Genomic DNA, 21,857 nt, shown 5'->3' with positions numbered 1-21,857 from the left:
TGAATGCCTTCACTGTGTTCAGGTGTTGTGTTTAGATCATTATGCGAAGTTGGTGCCTATGAAATGTTCAGGGCACTGACACATGAAATGTCCCATGAGTTGTGGATTAGGCAATGGGAACTGCAGTGTCCCTTTGGGCAGTATGAAAGTGAGGTTCCGGACAGCTGAGAAGGAGCCAGAGAGGCACCCAAATTGTTGGGGAGAAGCGGGGAGGGAGCACAGCTGGGGTGCCATAGAGAAAGGAACAAGCTAGGAGACAGAATAAGAGACTGGGGCCTAAATGTCCTGGTCCTAAACAGTAGGGCCTACAAGGTGGTACATAAATGTGTTGCTCCCCTTGCACTAGTCACACTGGAATCAGCTTTAGACACACACACTGACTCCTGCATCACTGCCATCCCAGAGGAGGAAGGGAAGATGAGCTACTGAGCACCTGGGGGAGGGGGAGGGAAAGAGAGATGTTGAATACTGCAGAGGTGAGTGAGTGGAGGGGAGCTGCTGAACACCTTGGAGGTGGAGTGGGGAATGTTGAACACCATGAGGGAGAGAGGAGGTAGGGAAGGGGAGATGCTGGACATGAAGGGTGAGGTAGGGCCTTGCGCTGCCCTGTAGTGGTGGAGAACAGAGATGAAGGTTCACCTAGCGTGAATGATACCCTTGAGCCAGCCTAAGGAAAGGGAGTAATGTAAACTAGAAGAGGGAGAAATATTACAGGGCAGGGATAGAAGAAAGCGAGAGAGAGAGAGAGAGAGAGATGTGGGGGAGATATTACAGGGCAGGGAAGGATAAAAACTAGAGAGGTGAGCATTAGGGGTCAGCTAGGAGAAAGACAAAGGGAGGCAGCACTGGGTGAGAGAAGGAGAAGAAAAGCAGTAGCATTGGAGGGGAGATAAATTTTGAACCTTTCACTTGCTTATTCTGATCTCCCTACCCTTTTGCTTTCCACCTCCATCTCTCAAATTAAATTGTCAAACTTTGTACGTCTACGGCTCTGTCATCCTAGGTAGGTGATACATACAAGATTCAGCCCTCATCCATATTTTCCAGCCCTGCAACAATCCAAGCAGCTGCCAACATGAGGGCATCTGTTGCCCAAACCTCTGGCCTCTTAGGATCCTGTGTCCTTGCTGTAGATCCTCTTTTTAATGTAACTTAAAAAGTCAAGAAAGTAAAATAACAATTTGAAGTATTTAGGGGTAAAAAGCCTGGATATGTCTTGCTCAGATTTCTTCAAAATCAAGTGTGTAGCACAGATGTAAAAGTTGCAAATGAAAATGTACTTAAATAGCAGGGTACCAAGGACACTGTGAGAAAAATTATCTCATTAAAAAAGGAACATGAACTGCAAATGTTTGCAAGCATTATATAATATTGATTTATATTTTACATACATATATTTGGTGCAATAAAGTTACTCCAATCAACCCTTGGCTGACGAGACTTCTTGATCCACCGCTACTTCTTGACTTTGACTGTTGTTGTATGAATAGGGGTTCTCGTACCCTGACCTGCGGGTTTCTGCTTTGGAACATACATGTATCGCAGTTTGTGAACGACCTCATACAGCTAGCTACAAGGTTTACCTACAAACAGGGTAGATGCTAAGTTTTCAAGGTGTAAAAAAATAGAGCTCTAATACATGCCTTAGAGACAGGGGTTATGCAGTGTCTATGGATCTGAATTTAGGACATAGGCCATCATAATCCAGCATCTATCTTAACCACATTAATCCATCACAGTAGGCCACAACCATTTCAATGCAACACAGTTACAATGATTGTTTTTTTGACATTTTATATACATTTGTCTAATATTCCTGAAGCTAGATCTGGCCTGCTGTAGCAGCAGACATGCACTTTGATGGCTACACTATTACAAACTGACAGATGAAAGGCAATTCGTTTCTGCACTTCTTGTCAAACCACTTGCCATTGGCTATTCCTGACAAGGCCGCACAGTTCTCCTGCTTCCCTCCATCGGGCTGGGTGGTGATTTCTGTCTCCCAGTTTTTGAAGCTGATGCTGCTGCCAGACATGTCCACCCAGGTGCCTTCGTTTGCCATGTCGTTGATGCCAATCCAGACCTCCTCCTCTGAGCCTAGGATCTTTCTCATGTACTCGTATAATGAGTCATTCTCATCACCATTTTCGGGGGTGCTGAGAATGCCTCCCTGAGCCATGCAGTCATTGTTAGCTTCGTGGTAAGTCTTTGCCTGGGAGAAGGGCAGGAAGCACTTGTTCTGGACCTTGAAACCTTTGAAACAAACTAATAAAAGAGAAAGACAAGAGAGTCCCCTGATGAACTTGAATCTTGCCATATGCCCATCAAAACACGGTATCTTTTTTTCTCTTGCCTCTTCCCTTTCCCTTTCCCTCTAGCCCTGCAATGTTGTAATTGGCTGATTTATCAAAGCAGTGCTCCATTGCAAAAACTGTTTCTGTTGCCCACTGAAGATGCTGGGGATTTGGACAGATAAATTCTGGAAAAAGATTTGTTTCCACAAAAGCAAACTATGTAATCACCCCCTCATACTGTATACTCACTCAGCTAGAGTATGAGCTTCCTGTAAGGAAACCAGCATCATTTACATTGGGCAAGTCGCTTAACCTTCCATTGCCCCAAGTAAAATTAACTTAGCGGCCATTTTACTAAACTGTGGTAAAAAGTGGCCTGTGGTAGATTTGGCACGTGAAATTGGTACGTGCTAGGCCACATTCTATCATGGCAGGAAAAAAAGTGCTTTTTTAAAATGGAGCCTTAAATGGCCATGCGCTTAAAATAAAATTAGTGTGCAGCCATTTACGGTCTTAGCCCTTACCACCTCCTATTTATTTGATTATTTTATTTGCTGCATTTATATCCCACATTTTCCCACCTATTTGCAGGCTCAATGTGGCTTACAATATAATACAACTACAATCACATTGATGGAATAGAGAATCAGAGTATATATAACAGATAAGGTGCATAGGGAATATTATGGCAATCATATTAACTGGAGAAGAATTTCAGAATTATTGCTATTAAGGTTCATACGAAAATTATGATGATTAAGAAGTGGGTAAGTGGATAACAACATAATATAATGATATCAGGACAAGGTATAATTGTCAGTAATTATAAATGGATAACAACATAAACATAATTTTCTAGGCAGTAAGGGCAAATGCGCTAACCATGTGGTAATCGGGCAGTGTGTGGCAATGTGGGTCACTGCCAGTTACTGCTGGGGATGCCTCCCATGGTAGAAAATAGAAAATAATTTTCTACCACGGGAAGCTGCGCACGCCAAACTTGGAACTGCTGCCGGGCCGGCAGTAAGGCCGATTTGGCACACACAGTGCTGGCATTCCTTTCTAAAAGGGCCTCTCAGATTCTGAGTCCATTAGGGCTAGAGAAGGTACCTGTATATAATATATAAACCATTTTAGTTGTAACACAGAAAGGTGGTATATCAAAAGCATTGCCCATACATTTTGGGTGATTAAAATCTCACCTTTTGTAATTAAAATGCTCCAGTAGTCCACACTGTGGGATCTGGCTGGTGCATGTGACCTGAACCATTACTGGTTATGGTTACATGATTTCTTGAGAGGTAAAAGAAGCATTGAGAGGCTGATGTAATAAGCTGAGTTGTCCTTTTGTGTGGCGGTTTACTTTCAATTCTCACATGTTATATTTACTCTCAAGGCAATAAGAGCAAAATTATATAACTTGGTGCCAAGATGTAGGTGCTACAATGGGGTGCACTTAGCACCAGTTCTATGATGGCAGTTAGATGTGCCTATGCCAGGGGCATAGCCATGGGTGGGGCCAGGTGGGCCTGGGCCCACTCAGTTTGGACTCAGGTCCACCCAGCAGCAGGTGCATCTTAAAAACACCAGCATTTGCTGTCCTGGCGCTTTTTTCCAATGGGGCCCACGCCAATCTCTTCTTTATTCCTTCCCTTACTTCACCATGACTCTCCTTGCTTCAGCGGGTCCCCAGCAGCAGCGGCACAGCAGAAATTCCTATATGCTGCTACCTGCCTCTAACCCTGAAGCCTCTCCTCTGCCGCAGCTTCCTGTTTCTCTGCCTGGGCGGGAATTGGTACGCGACAGAGGGGAGGCTTCAGGGTTAGCGGCAGGCAGCAGCATATAGGAATCACCGCTGCTGAAGGAGACCCACTGGAGCAAGAAGTGTCATGGGATGGGTGAGGTGAGGGAAAGAATGAATAAGAGAAGCTGCATGGGGGGGGAGGTGAGAGAGGGAAGGAGAGTTGCTGTATGGGGGGGGGGCAAAAGGGTGAAGCAGATTTGCTGCACGGGAGGGGGGACGAGAGGGGGAAGGAGAGTTGCTAAATGGGGGGATATGCAAGATAAGGAAGGCAAGTTGCTGCACAGGGAGGCAAGAGGGAAAGAGAGTTGTTGGGGGGGCAAGAGAGGGAAGGATAGTTGCTGTACGTGTGGGCTAGAAAGGGAAGGAGATGATGTACAGAGGGCGAGAGGAGGAAGGAAAGTTGCTGCACAGGGGGGCAAGAGAAGGAAGGAGAGTTGCTGCATTGGGGGGCAAGAGAGGGAAGGAGAGATGCTGCATGGGGGGGGCAATAGAAGGAAGGAGAGATGCTGCATGGGGGCAAGAGAGGGAAGGTGAGTTGCTTAATGGGAGGGGGCAAGAGAGGGAAGGAGAGTTGCTGCATGGGGGGCAAGATAGAGAAGGAGAGATGCTGCATGGAGGGGAGAGGGAGGGATGATGCTGTATGGGGGAGAGATACTGCACAGACAGGGAGTGCAAGAGAGGGAGAAATATTAGGCATGATGGTGAAGGGGAGGAAGGGAGAGATGTTGGGCACAAGGGAGGGAGGGAGAGAGAGAGATGGTGGACAATGGTGGGGAGGAGAGAGGTGAGAGAGAGGGAGAATTGTTGGATATGGGATGGATGGAGGGGAGGAAGGGAGAGATGTAGCAAAGGAGTGGAGAGGGGCGAGAAAGGGAAGGAGAGATACTGCATGGAGAGGGGTGAGAGAGGGAGAAATATTAGGCATGATGGTGGAGGGGAGAAAGGGAGAGATGTTGGACCCAGGGCACAAGTGAGAGAGAGACAGAGATATTGGACAATGGGAGGGATGCTGGTCAAGGGGGTTGAGAAGGAGGGAAAGATATACAGGAGGTGGAGAGGGGAGAAAAAAAAGGAAAAATTGGATCCAGGAGCAGAGGGGAGTGATGGAGAGATGCCAGACAATGGGAGTGAAGGAAGAGAGGGGAGAGATGCTGGACTATGGGGGAGAGGGCAGAAATGCTGGACTATGGGTGAAGGGAGGAAAACGCTGGGAATGGTGGAACCATGTGGGAGAAGCCAGAAAGAGGAGGAAGGGGGTGGCAAGGAAATGAATGGGAGGATAGTGTTACTGAGGGTAGAAATATGGTAATGGGAATGGAGGGCTGAGGAAGAAGTGAGATGGGGAATGGGACAGCTAGAAGATGAGAGAAGATGAAGATTTGATAGGTAGCTGAAAAGTAAAAAGGAAAAGAGTGAGAAAGAGGGTGAAATTTGAGTTGACAGGCAGAAAATAAAATAAAAGATAGGAAAGACATAAAAAAAGAACAAACAATGTGTCAGAGGCAGGTGTAGTGAAGGAATAGATAGGAGAGAGGGGAAAAGAAATAGACAGCAGCCACTTGAAAGAGAATTAGCAGATGACAGACTGGAAAGCATAAAAGAAACAGTGCAACCAGCATGATGGAAAAATAAAATGTCCAGGCAACAAAGGTAGAAAAAGGCATTTTATTTTGAATATTTTGAATGGAATATGTTAGCTGTGGGAAATGTGCATAACAAATGTCTTTGTATTGTGATCTGTGAAATGCATTTCTGTTTTTTGTCTAAATATTTTTATTTCTAGTTTATGATCCCTTGTTCTATATTTGGTGAGGGTAATGGCAGGTGGGGAAATTGGAGGGGTTGCAGGGAGGAGAAGGGATCGGGAATGGGGGCTCTCCTTTATTTTCTGACCTGGGCTCTAGCATGTCTACTACTGGTCCTGACCCTTGCTGTATAGCTTGTGCAGATCTTCAGCTGAGGACCTCCTCCAAAGACAGCCAGAACTCTCTTCTACCAAGCTCTGCAGTCCGTGAAAGCATCCTTGAGCCCCTGACAACTAAGCATGCATATAGTGCAGGCATTAGTGGCTAAGGGCAGCTGCTCCCTGCACCCCTCCTGCAGCATGCACCCAGGGCGGACCAACCCCACCACCCCGCCCTTGGTATGCCACTGGTGTTTAGCACATGCTTATTTTTAGCGAGCACCAAAAATGCTGCCATAGCTTAGTAAAAGTCCCTATTAATGTCCTCCTGTCAATGATTATATGCCAAATTTCATTGAATTTTTATGGCTCCTTGCACCAGGTCCTGCACGCTGGTGAGGGCTAAATATAATATAGTTCCCCCCCCCCCCTCTAACATTGATTCCAGGATCTGCTGCTTCATGAACCTGTCATTTATAGTATCTAAAAACCTTTACCTGCCTAGTATATCCTGATGAAACATTTACCCAATCAATACAAAGGTAATTGAAATCTCCCATTGTTATTGAGTTGACAATTTTGTTAGCATTTCTCATTTGTATTACTGTTTCATTGTCTGTTTCTACATCCTGACTACCTCTCTTATTTCTAAAGAAATACTAGGTGTATGCTGCATAGTACAGACACACATAAGAAACTGTAAGCTCTGGGCAACAGTTGACATTCTCCTCACGCAGCTTCATGTGAAACAGGGCCGCTGTTGAGAGAACTATAAAGACCCCATGGATTGCGCTGTTATGGATGTGCTGTGGAATTGAACTATAAGAATTTTGTGGAGCTTGCATGATTTTGTTGTTTGGAGACTGTTAAAGGTTCTCAAAGTCTTAAATGTTCCTCCTTGGGAGTATCCTGTTTTCCAGTCTGTCCAACAACGTATAAGATAATGCTTGAAAATTTTGTGAAAGAAGATAATTTGGCACATTTATGTAGCAGACTTTTTTTATGACAAGTGACTGGGACAGCTCTTTTTCACAACACTTTCTGTAAGTGGAATGAAAAGGGGTGCTTTATCTCTAAGGTCTTTTTCTCTCCACCTTAATTATATTGTTTTTCATTTTTTTTAAAGTTTTTGGCAGGACTAGTACACTACACCAATTTAGAGCTGTGTTATATTTCATGTTTTTTTCTGACTGAAACTGTTTCTCCATTGTGAGATTGGTGTACTCCCATTGTCATCCTCATTCTTGTCACACATGAAGTTTCTACAATGCATTCTTTCCTGCCAGGCTTTGATGCTTTGTCTGTATGCTATCCTTGTCACATAGAAGGGCATAATCGAATGGGGTGCTCAAGTTTTCCTGGGGCCGTCCTCGCAGGATGGCTCCATAAGGGGCAGGGAAACCCGTATTATCAAAACAAGATGGGCGTCCATCTTTCGTTTTGATAATATGGTCGGGGATGCTCAAATCTCAACATTTAGGTCAACCTTAGAGATGGTTGTCCCCGGTTTTTGGCAATAATGGAAACCGAGGACACCCATCTCAGAAACGACCAAATCCAAGTTATTTGGTCGTGGGAGGAGCCAGCATTTGTAGTGCACTGGTCCTCCTGACATGCCAGGACACCAACCGGGCACCCTAGAGGGCACTGCAGTGGACTTCACAAATTGCTTCTAGGTGCATAGCTCCCTTACCTTGTGTGCTAAGCCCCACAACCCCCCCCCCCCAAAAAAAAAAACCCACTCCCCACAACTGTACACCACTACCATAGCCCTAAGGGGTGAAGGGGGGCACCTATATGTGGGTACAGTGGGTTTCTGGTGGGTTTTGAAGGGCTCACATTTACCACCACAAGTGTAACAGGTAGGGGGGGGGGGATGGGCCTGGGTCCGCCTGCCTGAAGTGCACTGCACCCACTAAAACTGCTCCAGGGACCTGCATACTGCTGTCATGGAGCTGGGTATGACATTTGAGGCTGGCATAGAGGTGGGAGGGGGTTAGTGACCACTGAGGGAGTAAGGGGAGGTCATCTCCAATTCCCTCCAGTGGTCATCTGGTCAGTTCGGGCACCTTTTTGAGGCTTGGTCACAAGAAAAAATGGATCAAGTAAAGTCGGCCAAGTTTTCATCAGGGATGCCCTTCTTTTTTCCATTATTGGCTGAGGACGCCCATCTCAAGCACGCCCCAGTCCCGCCTTCACTACGCTGCCAACACGGCCCCATAAACTTTGGTCATCCCTGCAACGGGAAGCAGTTGAGGGCGCCCAAAATCGGCTTTCGATTATGCCGATTTGGGTGACCCTGAGAGAAGGACGCCCATCTCCTGATTTGTGTCGGAAGATGGGCGCCCTTCTCATTCGAAAATAAGCCTGATAGTGTCATCCCTCCACCCAGTTTGTTTTTTTTTGTTACATTTGTACCCCGCGCTTTCCCACTCATGGCAGGCTCAATGCGGCAGGCAATGGAGGGTTAAGTGACTTGTCCAGAGTCACAAGGAGCTGCCTGTGCCGGGAATCAAACTCAGTTCCTCAGTTCCCCAGGACCAAAGTCCACCACCCTAACCACTAGGAGTTGATCTGTCCTCTCATTTTAACATACAGAACAGCAACCAGAGCAGATCTGGAAATCTTTATTGAAATAGACCCAACATGGCCATGTTTTGCCAATTAGGCTACATCAGGGGTTTTACAAAACACCGACAAGGAGTTGATGCAAGGTGTCCCCTAGCTAGTAATTGCACATCCAAGACTGCAATTGCAACTTCTGAATTTCACAAATGAAAGCAGAGCAACAGCTTCTCAAATCCATGTTTTATCCCCTGTGAAAATGTTTTGTAGGTGTGTATTTTTTACAATGTACAGTATATGTGCTTCAGGAATTCACTCAAACATCTCCCCTAAACATGACTAGATCCAACCCCATGCAAGTGCACACTTTTGTCATAGTGGCACTGGTATGTATGGGTCAATTCTATAAGAGGCTTTATATGCATGAAACAGTGTTAGTAAGTTATTAAGGGCAATATAGAAATGAAATGAAAATGATCCCCTAACAACTATCTCTGTACATGAAGATATCAAGGTGCAGTTAAAATCACCTTAATTTACTGAGGGAGTCACCAACTGGCAGTAGTTCAGTAGCACAGGTTTCCAACTCCCACAGAACAAAATCAAAACTTCAAAAGCAGCGTTATTGTTCTGTCCTGGAAGCATTTGGCCACTTCTCAAAGGCACTGGTGCTAGCAGTAACGAACTGCCCCTCTCCCTTCCCTTTGAATGACATCACCCACTGCAAAGACCCCTCCAAGTTCTTCCTCCTATTCCAAACTGACTCCCAAGTAGTTAAGTACTTCCCCCCTCTCCACTGCAAAGGTCACCCAATTACATCCCCTTAAGTACAGCCAAAGCAGCCCCCCACCCCAGACCAGTATTGTCTAGTGCTCTTTTCAAATTCTCTTTTAGCCGTGGGTGGAGCATGTGCATCTTATAGAATACCATCCATTACACACATTGCCTTATACCTGCTACTGACCTGTCGTGAGTGGGTATGCTTAAATTTGCCTGTACACTAATGATTTATAATGGCATAGGCCAGTGGCATAGCCAGACCTCTGCCCCACCCTACCCCACCTCAAAATATAAATACTTTAGCTAATGAGAATCCCCACATACTGTCAGAAGGTGGCCAGCAGATCTCCCTTTTACCAAGCTTGACAGGCAGCAGCAAGGTCCCTTAGCCACTAATGCCTGCACTATATGCATGCTTAGTTGTCAGGGGCTCAAGGATGCTTTCACGGACTGCAGAGCTTGGTAGAAGAGAGTTCTGGCTGTCTTTGGAGGAGGTCCTCAGCTGAAGATCTGCACAAGCTATACAGCAAGGGTCAGGACCAGTAGTAGACATGCTAGAGCCCAGGTCAGAAAATAAAGGAGAGCCCCCATTCCCGATCCCTTCTCCTCCCTGCAACCCCTCCAATTTCCCCACCTGCCATTACCCTCACCAAATATAGAACAAGGGATCATAAACTAGAAATAAAAATATTTAGACAAAAAACAGAAATGCATTTCACAGATCACAATACAAAGACATTTGTTATGCACATTTCCCACAGCTAACATATTCCATTCAAAATATTCAAAATAAAATGCCTTTTTCTACCTTTGTTGCCTGGACATTTTATTGCTTTCAAAAAGGTAAACATAGGAAGTCAAATATGTTAGGGTCAGCTTTAAAAAAGGAAGCTATGATAAAATGAGAACGGTAAAAAGAAACTTAGAGGAGCGACTGAGAGGGTAAGAAACCTACAACAGGCGTGGATGCTGTTCAAAAACACCGTCCTGGAGGCCCAGGCCAAACATATTCCACGTATCAGAAAAGGAGGATGGAAAACTAAATGACAACCGGCATGGTTAAAAAATGAGGTAAAGGAGGCTATTGGAGCTAAAAGGAATCCTTCAGAAAATGGAAGCAGGAACCGAATAAAGAAAATAAGAAGCGGCATAAGGAATGTCAAATCAGATGCAAAGCGCTGATAAGAAAGGTAAAGAGGGATTTTGAAAGAAAGATAGCGCTAGAGGCGAAAACTGATAGTAAACATTTTTTTAGATACATTAAAAGCAGGAAGCCAGCAAAAGAATCAGTTGGCCCGCTGGATGACCGGGGTGTAAAAGAGGCAATCAAGGAAGACAAAGAAATAGCAGAAAAACTAAATGAGTTCTTTGCCTCGGTCTTCACCGAGGAAGATTTGGGAGGGATACTAATGCCGGACAGGGTATTCGAGGCTGACGAGTCGGAAAAACGTAATGAAATATCTGTAAAACTGGAAGACGTAATGGGAGCAGTTCTGCAGACTGAAGAGTAGCAAATCTCCTGGACCGGATGGTATTCATCCCAGGGTACTGATAGAACTAAAAAATGAGCTGGCAGAGCTACTGTTGGTGATTTGTAATTTATCCTTAAGATCGAGCGTGGTACCAGAAGATTGGAGGGTGGCCAATGTAGTGTCGATATTTTAAAAAGGTTCCAGAGGAGATCCGGGAAATTATAGACCGGTGAGTCTGACGTCGGTGCTGGGCAAAATGGTAGAGACTATTATCAAGAACAAAATTACAGAGCACAAAATTTTAGGATATTAGTACAGGCAATCCTTCTCCCTCAGTTGGATTACTGTAATTCATTCCATTATAATATTTCGATCAAACTCCAGAAAACGCTGCAGCTATTGCAAAATACTATTGCTAGATTAACTTTTGGTAAAGGTAAGTTTCATAGTTCTGCTCCACTTTTGTCTAATCTTCACTGACTATCTGTCAATAAGCATATTAAATACAAGATAGCTTGTATAATTTTTAAATCAATTCATGGTCAGAACTCAGAGGGAGTTATAGAACTACTTGTTATTCCTTCCTATAAACAAAATTCTTGTTTTCTTCAAACTCTGCAAATAGGCTATCCATCGCTTAAAAATGGACAGTTAAAATCCATTCACGAACATTCGTTTCCATTATTAGGTGCAAGAATTTGGAATGTTTTGCCTTGTGAGTTAAGACAATTACCATCTTCTATATGTTTCACAAAGGCTTTAAAAATGTATGTGTTTGAAAATTAATGTATTTATCCATATTTGATGATGATTATAATTCCCTCGGTTGTTGAGACCTTTTGATTGTTAACCACTATGAATCCAAATTTTGGAATGTGGGCGGTATATATAGAACAGAATAGAACATCAAAGTGTTTCACAAAAGCCAGCAGTACCTCAAAGTAACATGCAGATAACCGCAACCACTTGATAGCAATAATGTGATTGAAGGATTTTCTGTGAATGCTCCTGAGGCAGCGCTTTTGCTTGGGTGAAACATGGTCCACGTCGGGCATTTTTATTGCATAAACATCTTACTATGACTTGACGTGTGATCTGCTCTTTTGTGCTCCCTGATCACTGTCTGCAGACCACCTCTTCTTTGCTGTGTTCTACCTCAAGTGTGCGTTCTGCTTAATGTTCATAGAGGGTATTTGTAAGGGGGGGGGGGGCAAACACAGGGGCAAAGCATTGGGGGGACATAGGCCAGGATCCCACTCACGTGACTGTAAGTTATGGGAATTTCTGTGACACTTAGACACTCAACTCACACCAGCTATATGGCTGGGATGTGTGATCACACCTAAACGTTAGGGGCATTAGTACCTGGTTACACTAGTATTCTATAAACAAATGAAGGTGTCTACGTTCCTTTGTTAAAAAAAAAAGGCTCCTACTGCACAACCTGTGGACACGAAATTCAAGGCGTCGTGTTATAGAGTTACCCTCTTAGGAAGCTCTGGAACAAGAGGACATAGGATGAAGGTGAAAGGGGATAGACTTAAAAGTAACTTGAGGAAGTGGTGGAAACAAAAACAGTATCTGAATTCAAGAGAGCTTGGGACAAGTAAACAGGATCTCTAAGGGACTGATAGGGAGAGTGGATGGCATGGATGGGCAGACTGCGTAGGCCATATGGTCTTTATCTGCCTAAATTTTTCTGTGTATAACTGACTCCCTCACAGACTTCTTGCTTCAAATGTACAGGGTGAGGCAAAACAAGTAGAGTTTTTCTGTCATTTTCTCAGCAACTGTTTTGAATTTTAATGAGAAATTTTACGTACTTATTTAGTCATCATACTTACATATTACTATTAAACAAGTTAATTATCTTAAGTTATGTTGATGTTACTGACATTTTAGCGTACCTACCTAGCAATTTTTGCGCATTAAAAATGTTCGAGCTAAAGCACAATAAAATAACATCACTCAAATGATATAACTAACAATGTGTCAGAAATTTGCAGTCACTGTGAATGCTCAAAGTGTTCATCCCCAGCTTTAACACAGGCCTTCAGTCGCTTTGGGAAGTTCTTAATAGTGATATTAGACCTGGTTTTACATAAATTAGATTTTATTTGCGTAATGTCCAAATTAACGGCACAAAAAATGGCAAGCTAATAGATTTTCATAAAATTGGAGACATTTATACAACGTGGTGAAACATTCAATAATTTACTAAGTTGATTTGCTGATATCTGCTTCCTGATGCATGGTTATTAATCTTAGGACCTACTGGAGGAGGTGTCGGGAAAAGCTTAGACAGGGCCGTAGCAAGCTATGCGTGGGCGGTGTGGCCGCACAGGGCGCAAAGGAAGTTGGGATGCCAAAATCATGCTCCTTCCATTGAGTTCCCTTGCAAAGTGGGCAGAGCAGGGGCACGTCAGCAGCATTTGGGGATCGTGTTACAAAGGGCACGCACCAGACTTGCTATACTTCTGAGCACAGAGATAGGAGAGAGACATGGTTTACTCATTCCATTCTTCCTGAATAGAGGCATTAACTTCCTGTGGAGAGTTGTGTTTACAAAGAAATGACAACCTTAGAATCTGATGAACTAAAGTGCATTACTGTACAATAAGGAATATTTTTAAAGCACTTTGGGAAATAGGTCCTATTTGCTGTTAAGTAAGCTGCACTAAGTGGTCACTGTGCTTTATAGTGGCTTTTTTTTTAGCATGATTTAGTGAATCAGTTTTGTAATGATGGTCTATCTAATCATGAGCTCAGGAGCAAGATGAGAGGGTTGTACAGAGAGATCCATTTCTATAGCAATCAAGTAGTGTTAAAATGGATTAACACTGCCCTCTTCTGCCTAGCTAAGTATTTGCAGACTTCTGCAAAATGGACACTATTAGGTAGATAGTGTGGATGTTTTCCCCAAAGTCTGTTTAGGTCAGGAGAGGAAAAACAGTACTTCCTTTCCTGCCCCAAAGCTACAAAGATTATGCAATAATCACCTGGACTTTGGTTCAATAATCAAATGTGACTGAATTCCATCTATAGGACAATGGGAATTTAGAAGTTGAAAGCGAATAAATCAGCAGAAAGTACCATTCAGACTCAACAGAGGAGATTCTCCAGGTTTGAAGCGACCTTTAGATCTCAGGCTGGCAGGGCTTAGGGCAGGGGAGATGGTCTTGGGACAAAGACAGGGAAGTGTGTTATTTTCACAGATCTTGTGACTAATCCTGAAGCAAGTGCATGTTCTGGAGTGGAGGGAACTTACTTGTTTGTAATGCCTGCTGTTCCTTCAATAGGTTCACACACATATCTGAGGCTGTGCATTATCTCCATTGGATAAAAGGCAAAGCCTATCAGGATGTTTTTCTGAAGAATTTATGTGGATCTGTGATGCTTTCCAAGGCACATTATAGAATGATTTTGTGTCAGGAAGGTGGTATATAAATCTTTATTATGCAATCTTCATCCATTCCGACCCTCCAGTTATACCTCATAAGATCACTATACAACTTTGTATTTGTTATTCACCGACTGAGCAAACCCCTTTGACGGTACTATGCAAGCCACATTGAGCCTGCAAATAGGTGGGGAAATGTGGGGTACAAATGCAATAAATAAATAAATAAATAAAAATAAATAAATAGATAAATGAAAAAAGACAGAGGAAGGAAATAAATAAGGCTGTGCGATAGGAATGTACACAGGCAAAAGTTTCTGGTTTGCTTCTGGAAAATGTGACTTTTTTTCCATTGACTTTCATACTTTTTTCAGTTTCATATATTCATGCTAACAACAAATTTTCAACCCACTTTGGAACATTATAATGCATGGTATTTGATTGTATATTGTATGCACATTATATTGTTTTTGTGTGAACTGAGATTTTTAAGGCACTTAAACAGACTGAATGTTTGCTAAAAAAAAAAAAAACCCATAACCCTCCTATATGAGGCCTAGCTCACTGCTAAAATGAAGGATACAAGTAATATACTACCAGTATAAATGGAGTACATTTGTTTGCAGTAATGGTAGTGATGAATGGTCAATTCTGTGAAATGGTGATGTTGAAGGTTTGCAACAATAACTTACTTGTTTGTAATGCCTGCTGTTCCTTCAATAGGTTCACATCATGTGCAATGTCATTGATTTGCTTCTTTATCTCATCAATGATTTGCATGGTTACCACATCTGTTCAAGAAACCAAGTTATAAAATTGCAAATAAGAGTACATTTGCAAGATCACATCAATACAGGGTTACTAAAAACACATAGGGGAGTGGAGACACCTAAATATATAAAGAGGCTCATTTTCAAAACATATAGACTTATAAAGTTACATAGGCTATGTAAGTTTATGTGCTTTGAAAATGGGCACCTTTAAAGTCTCACAGAGCCCTTCGTTTTTTGAATTTCCTGCCAATAATATATTCTGCATGCTACTGCACATAAAAATCAAGGTGTTCTAAGAAATAATTTGAAACGATATTGAACTAGCAAAGTACTTTTACATTTCTAGTGCTAGAAAGTCTGCTTCTCTCTCCTACCATATCTTACCTATTTGCCAGTGTCTAACTCCCCTATTTACTAAGCCACGCTAGCGGCTACCATGTGCTATTGCCAACACAGTCTATTCACTTTGAAAGGAGGTAAATGATTAGATTTACAGATAGAAATTGGTTTAAAAATAGAAAATCAATTCATAAAAATATGGTTTGGAGCGGATTATAACTAGATTAACCAGAAACAACTAACTGGAAATTACAAAATAATAATATCAAAGTTAGTAAAGCTAAAACAGGATTATCTTACAAGAGCACGTTTCTTAAATTAAACAGCCTTATTCAATCTGTGAAAAGAATAATAAGCTAAACTTGTTGGCAAAGTATTTGGCTGCTTGATAAGAAAACAAGCATGTGTTTCAACCATAACTCTTAAAAGTTGGAAAAGATAACCTAAAAGTGTTACGAGTAGTAATTCCCGAACTCAACATTTTAATTAGAGGACACATATAGGGCTTCTTTTACAAAGCCCTGCTAGCGATTCCCATGTGGCAAATGAGAGGAAGCCCATAGAAATTGAATGAGCTTCCTCTCATTTGCTGTGCAGGAATCACTAGCGTGGCTTTGTAAAAGAAACCCATAGGCTGAAGCAGTGGTTCCCAAACCTGGTCCTGGAGGCAATCAGGTTTTCAGGTTATCCACAATGAATATTCATGAGTGAGATTTGCATGCACTCTCATGAATATTCATTGTGGATATCCTGAAAACCTGACTGGTTGGGGTGTCTCCTGCACCAGGTTTGGGAACCACTGGGTTGGAGCATATCCATGGACTATTTTATAAACAAAACAACATAGCTTAAAAATGATTCTGCCCTGTATTGGTAACCAATGAAGTTGGATACAATAGAGAGAAACACTGTCAAATTTCTTTAGCAAACAAATTAACTGAATTGCAGTGTTTTGTATGGTTTGCAACTTTCTTAATATATTCTTAGAACAACATATAAAAATAACCTTGGCTGAAAAGTAAACCAAATATCAGAAATTATTTATTAAGCCAACTAATTTCATAAAATCATTGTGGCAATCCTATCTAGGACATCAGTAAATGTTCCCACCGACAGATAAATAAACACTGCCAAGCCCCATGAATATACAGAGCCAGCTATGTTAAAGAAAAATAACATCCACTTATCTGAAGAAAAACATTGCTGATTCAAACTCAAGCGGTAAACCACAGTCAAACTGCAGATGAAAGCATCGTAACAGGCTCTGTCCCAAGTATTTCTTAAAGATATCACCCAGAGTCAATCCAGCAAATTTAGGAACGTTCAGAAAACGCGCATTCAAGCTATGATTGTAGTTTTCAAAAGTTTCTATTTTTCTATGAATTAAAGTGTTATCCTTTACCAATGAAGCTGTTAAATCTTGCACGGATTTCACACATCTCTGTTGAATTTGCGTTGAAAAATCTGACTTGACTGCCTCAACATTTTTAGATAAAATATTGATTTTACCCAGGAGTGTAGACAAGTCAGTTGAAATCTTGGTTAAAGAGGCTTCCAAACTTTATAGCATTTGCCACACACCATCCAGAGTCACTCCACCGGAAGCAAAAGATGAAAAATCCACCACAACCAGAGGAAATCCCAGCAGAATTAGAACCCAAAGGGCAGATCACCTCTAGCGACTTCCCAGCAGTGCCTTCTGCATTCAGGTCAGGGGCTGTCAAACCTTTTGATTCTGCCAGGCAGGAAGACAGATTGCAGATTGGTAGAGACAACGATGTTTCTAAGCTCAAGTTCTTGGGCTCTCCCACACCAATGGGAACAGCGAGCTCTACTACTCCATCCTTCACAGGGGTACCAGTGGCATACCAGACAATAGACTGCTTTACTGGGGTAGATGTACAGGTCACAAAGGCAGCAGTCTTAACCTCCCCTTTCTGGTTAGCATGAGGCATTTAGGTATGTGGAAAAAGAAGAACTAAAGTTGTGGTAAGCTTCAGCCTTCTCAAGAGACGCCACCAGCAGTCATGCTGCTATCTTGGTTCTGCCCCTTGTTGACCCTCTAACTAATATGCATTATAATATAATACACATGATTTGTCATTCAATGAATGTTAAGGGGCAAATAGTTTGAGTGGAGGAACGGTCTAGTGGTTAGGGAACGAAGGTGACAACTAGGGAAGCCCAGTTCAAATCCCACTACTACTCCTTTTGATCTTGAACAAGTCACTTAACCCTCCTGGGACAAGGAAATACTGGGGGCATGGCAAGATGGCGACCTGAAACTCGCACGCTAAGCAGCTCTGTGGTTTCCTGGAGTTTTCCGCTTACATGTTCTGTTTGTCGATGCCGCACACGAAGAGAAAGGGAATGGCAAAAAGCCAACCGTCGATGGCCAGAACTTCGTCCCCCCATCCAGCAAACTTTAGACTGCTATGTGATGAGTGCCCACAGACAACCGGCTTGACGAGTCCCGGGCAGAGTGCTGGCAGAGGAGCGCCGGCACTCCAGGGCCTAGAAACAACTTTATCCTTGCCGGAACTAAATCCACCTCCATGTCCTGCGAGGTCCAGAGGCAACATGGAGACCCTAGCTGAGATGGAGCGCGTTTACAGCGGTGCCCAGACCGGCGGTGCAGTCTCTAAACCCACAGAACTCACTAACTTGGAGCACGAATCTCCCGTGGAGGCTACATTTGGAGCCATATGGAAAGCAATCCAGGAATTAACAGTAGCAGTTACTAAGTCGACCCAGGAAACAACACTAATTGTGAGTAAAATGGATACTCTTACTGAATCTCTGGAGAAGCTAAAAACTGAAACAACAAATCAGGTTTGACAGGCACAAACAGAAGTTAATAAGATAAAGCTTACGATGGACGCTTTGGTAAAAGATAAGCTAGTAACATACCGAAAAATAGAACAAATGGAGAATCACAATAGGCGACTAACATTGAGAATATTGAATTTTCCTAGCTCGGCAGGTATAACACCTCATGATTTCTTTAAAAAGTATTTACTTGAAATTTTGAAGATTTCTTCGTCAGCTGTTCCCCAGTGTAATTAAATTTATTATTGTATTGTAACATTTATACCCCGCGCTCTCCCACTTATTAGCAGGTTCAATGCAGCTTACAAATATAACAGGTTTACAAAATAACACAAAATGGATAAAACAGCTGAATATGTGGACAATAAAAAGTGGGTAAGTAAGATGGGTAAGGGAGGAAGGTGGTAGAGGTAGGGAGTGGGAAGAGGGTGTAACTTGGGATAGTGTGTTGTAATTAAGGAAGAATGTATAATGATGGTTAGAAGAGGGATGAAATCAAAAAGGGTACATGAGGAAGCATATTTCAGGTTCTGTCATAAAGTCAGATCCGGGAAGTGCAGAAGGATCTTAATTTAAGTTAAGTCCTTTGTGTAGGCTTACTTGAAGAGGTAAGGTTTTAGCAGCTTCTGGAAGGGTATATGGTTATTGACTGTTCGAATCAATCTTGGTAAGGCGTTCCAGAGCTTGCTACCTAAAATGGAGAAATTGGATGCATAATATGTTTTGTACTTGATTCCTTTACAGTTGGGAAGATGTAAGTTTAGATACGTTCGAGAAGATCTAGAGCAATTCCTGGTAGGAAGGTCAATCAGATTGTGCATGTAGGCTGGTGATTCTTCATAGATAATCTTATGAATCATCATGTGGACTTTGAAATTTATTCGTTCCATAACAGGGAGCCAATGAAGTTTTAAATGGAGAGGTGTTGCGCTCTCAAACCGCGAATTACCAAAAATAAGTCTGGCTGCTGTGTTTTGGGTAGTTTGGAGTTTTTTTCAGAATTTGGGCCTTGCATCCAATAAAAACACTATTGCAGTAGTCAACGTGGGTGAGTACAGTGGATTGGTCCAAATTGCGGAAGGTTTTTAGGGGAAGATAGGGTTTCACATGCTTCAACATCCACATCATGTTGAACATTTTCTTTGTTGTAGCTTTTGCGTGATTTTCCATAGTTAGGTGTTTGTCTAATAATACTCCTAATATTTTTAGGTTGTCTGATATGGGGATGGTGACGTCATAGAGAGTGTAGAGTACTTGGATGTAAGGATTAAGCATTGTGTTTTCCCCTTATTCAATTTCATCTTGAAAGCATTGGCCCAAGAGGCTAAGGTGTTCATCCCATTGATTATTTTATCGGAAATTTCTGCAATGTTGGATTTGAAGGGGATAAAAATAGTAACATCATCTGCATAAATGAAGGGATTCTTTTTGAACAGAAGATGGGTTTACCATCTTCTGTTCAAAAAGGAGGGGAACCTGTAAATCTTGGAAATTTACCTCAAATACAAAGAGATGAACAAGGTGTTCATGATTTATCAGCTTTTCTAGAAGATTCATTGACTGAAGTATTTACTCTTGGGACATTAATTGTTTCACTTGTATTTGAACAAGATCCATACTCAGTGATGAGATTATACTTTAAAAATTCTTCTATACCATTCTGTGGATAAAAAGTATGGATTTATCCAGATGTGGCAAAAGTGACACAAGAGAGAAGGAAGCAGTTTCTGACTCTTGGAGAGGAAACAAGAGCTTTAGGAGCAACTTTTCAGTTAGCATATCCATGTAAATGCTTGATACGTTTCCTGGGAAATAAGTATGTTTTCTTTGAACCAAATCAACTACGAACTTTTTTGGACATGAGAAAGCTATCCAGTGGACCGACAGAACAACTGATACAGGTTAAGAATTAGAATTTGTAGGAACACGCGGGCCAGGCCATTTTCCTCTTGATATTTCAAGTAATGTAATCTTAATTTTACTTAAACCCCCTTATCTGACTTTCAAATAGTGGTCTAAGGAAGAGTATAGTATATAATTTACTTTGACATTGTATTTTGTTTCTTCATTATTATTTCTCTGGATTTCATTGCAAGTTTTCTCTACTTGTAAAAATTAAATTGCAAAAAAAAAGGGGACAAGGAAATACCTAGTATACCTGACACTTTGAGCTACTACTAAAAAGGTGTGAGCTAAATCCAAAATAAATAGTCATGTATCATTCCCTATGCACATATTAGTAACTCTCCCCCTTATATGGCTAACTTGTTTCTTGTCTCTTTTTCTGCACTTCATTTTCAGTAGCTTCCATCTGTTTCCCTTTCAGATTAGTTCATCCCATCCTCTATATATGTTTGAATAAATATTTCCTGCAGGCTGCCATACTACCTTTTAGGCTGACATCAGAATTAGCTATCATAGTGTTCAAAGGAAGCAGTTTTCTAGTTTCTACCGGTAGTACTCTACACTGATTCATATCTAAGCTGTGTATCAAATTCATTTGAAGGAAAGATAAAGGCTGTGTTTACCATATCAATCAATGTACCTGAGATATCTGAAGCAATAAATCTTGAGTGCAGCATCCCATTTATTGCAAAATTCAGCTTTCTTGTATTTACTCATTAACCTATTTACAGGATCTATCTATATTAATATTGGCTATATGCATTTAGAGATGCATTCTTCTCTAAAATAGAAAACAATCTTTTTTTTTTTTTTTTTTTAACAAGTAATGACATTAAGAGAGGGTTTTTTTTTTTTAAGTTATATGGGACAACATTTCAACCAGGGCACAAAACATGGCCATTAAGTACCTCTAATTTTTCTTTATTGGAAACTTCAACAAATTTATATCAGGTAAGTCTTCAGACTCTAAAAGAATTTACAGCATCAATACAGAACCTCATGTAGGGAAAAACAAATCCAGGTAGTCAATCACCATAACACACATTAAGAGGATAATGAGAAAAACTCCGCTACCACAATGAAGGAAAACAAAAATATATCACCAGGAGCAAGATTTGAGAACACTATGATGCTCCCTAAACTCTTGAACATAGGGTTTGTACTGTCAGTCTTATCATCCTTCTCAAATTTCAAGCTGAGTTGGTTAAACCTGCATTTTGTAAAGAAAATACTTATTTAAAGTGTTGCCCACAATTCCAGACGTGTCCTACCTTTCTTGGAATTGGTCGGTTTCTGTCTGGGTTTGCTGTTGCTTTGCTGGATGGTGATTTGTGCAAGGTTGAGGAGACACAGGATTAGGCATGCACTTCTGAACGCCATTCTGCTTTTTGCACAGAGAGGGTGGCTGGGGCTGTGCTTCTTTAGTTAGGCTGTGCTGTAATCAGGAACGTCTGCTGAAGGAATACTTCCAGATTCTCATCTTTTTTTTGTTTTGTTATCTTTATTTTAGATCAATAGCATTCCAACAACACAAAAGAGAGAAATTTTGGAATGCAGGGTTAGGGATCACGAGAAATCGAAGTGAACTCATTTTGTGACTTGGCAATTTCTGTGTTAGTAGTAGATTATGGTCAAAAGGGTTATAATAAATTTTTTAAACAAGGACATTAATAATTGTTTTAGAAGTGTAACCTGTACAATTTTTGCAGTCCTGTCGGGGCTTCTACCTTGAAGAGAGACCGGGACATACTGGGTCAGACCAATGGTCCATCTAGCCCAATATCCTGCTTCTA

At 41.8% G+C, this 21,857-nt stretch overlaps 1 protein-coding gene across 1 annotated transcript; it reads right to left on the bottom strand.

Annotated features, from left to right (window-relative positions):
- Window positions 1–1,360: 1,360 nt before the first annotated feature.
- On the bottom strand, window positions 1,361–21,469 carry LOC115460157 (tetranectin-like). The gene is made up of 3 exons (XM_030189995.1): window positions 21,336–21,469; window positions 14,911–15,009; window positions 1,361–2,265 (listed from the first exon to the last, which is right to left on the bottom strand). The coding sequence occupies exons 1-3, from the start codon at window positions 21,442–21,444 to the stop codon at window positions 1,865–1,867; spliced, it is 609 nt and encodes a 202-aa protein (XP_030045855.1). The 5' UTR covers window positions 21,445–21,469; the 3' UTR covers window positions 1,361–1,864.
- Window positions 21,470–21,857: the final 388 nt, after the last annotated feature.

The sequence above is a fragment of the Microcaecilia unicolor genome, chromosome 1 (assembly GCF_901765095.1).
Source record: "Microcaecilia unicolor chromosome 1, aMicUni1.1, whole genome shotgun sequence".
In the NCBI taxonomy this organism is placed as follows: domain Eukaryota; kingdom Metazoa; phylum Chordata; class Amphibia; order Gymnophiona; family Siphonopidae; genus Microcaecilia; species Microcaecilia unicolor.
Note: the sequence above shows the minus strand (reverse complement) of the source record. Positions and strands in the feature narration are given on the sequence as shown.

Excerpts from the sequence above, each read along its gene's own strand:
- LOC115460157 (XM_030189995.1), bottom strand. The coding sequence starts at position 21,444 with ATGGCGTTCAGAAGTGCATGCCTAATCCTGTGTCTCCTCAACCTTGCA. Across the intron at positions 15,010-21,335 it reads ACCGACCAATTCCAAGAAAG|ATGTGGTAACCATGCAAATC; the intron begins GTAGGACACGTC and ends TTTCTTGAACAG. Across the intron at positions 2,266-14,910 it reads ACAGCAGGCATTACAAACAA|TTTGTTTCAAAGGTTTCAAG; the intron begins GTAAGTTATTGT and ends CTCTTTTATTAG.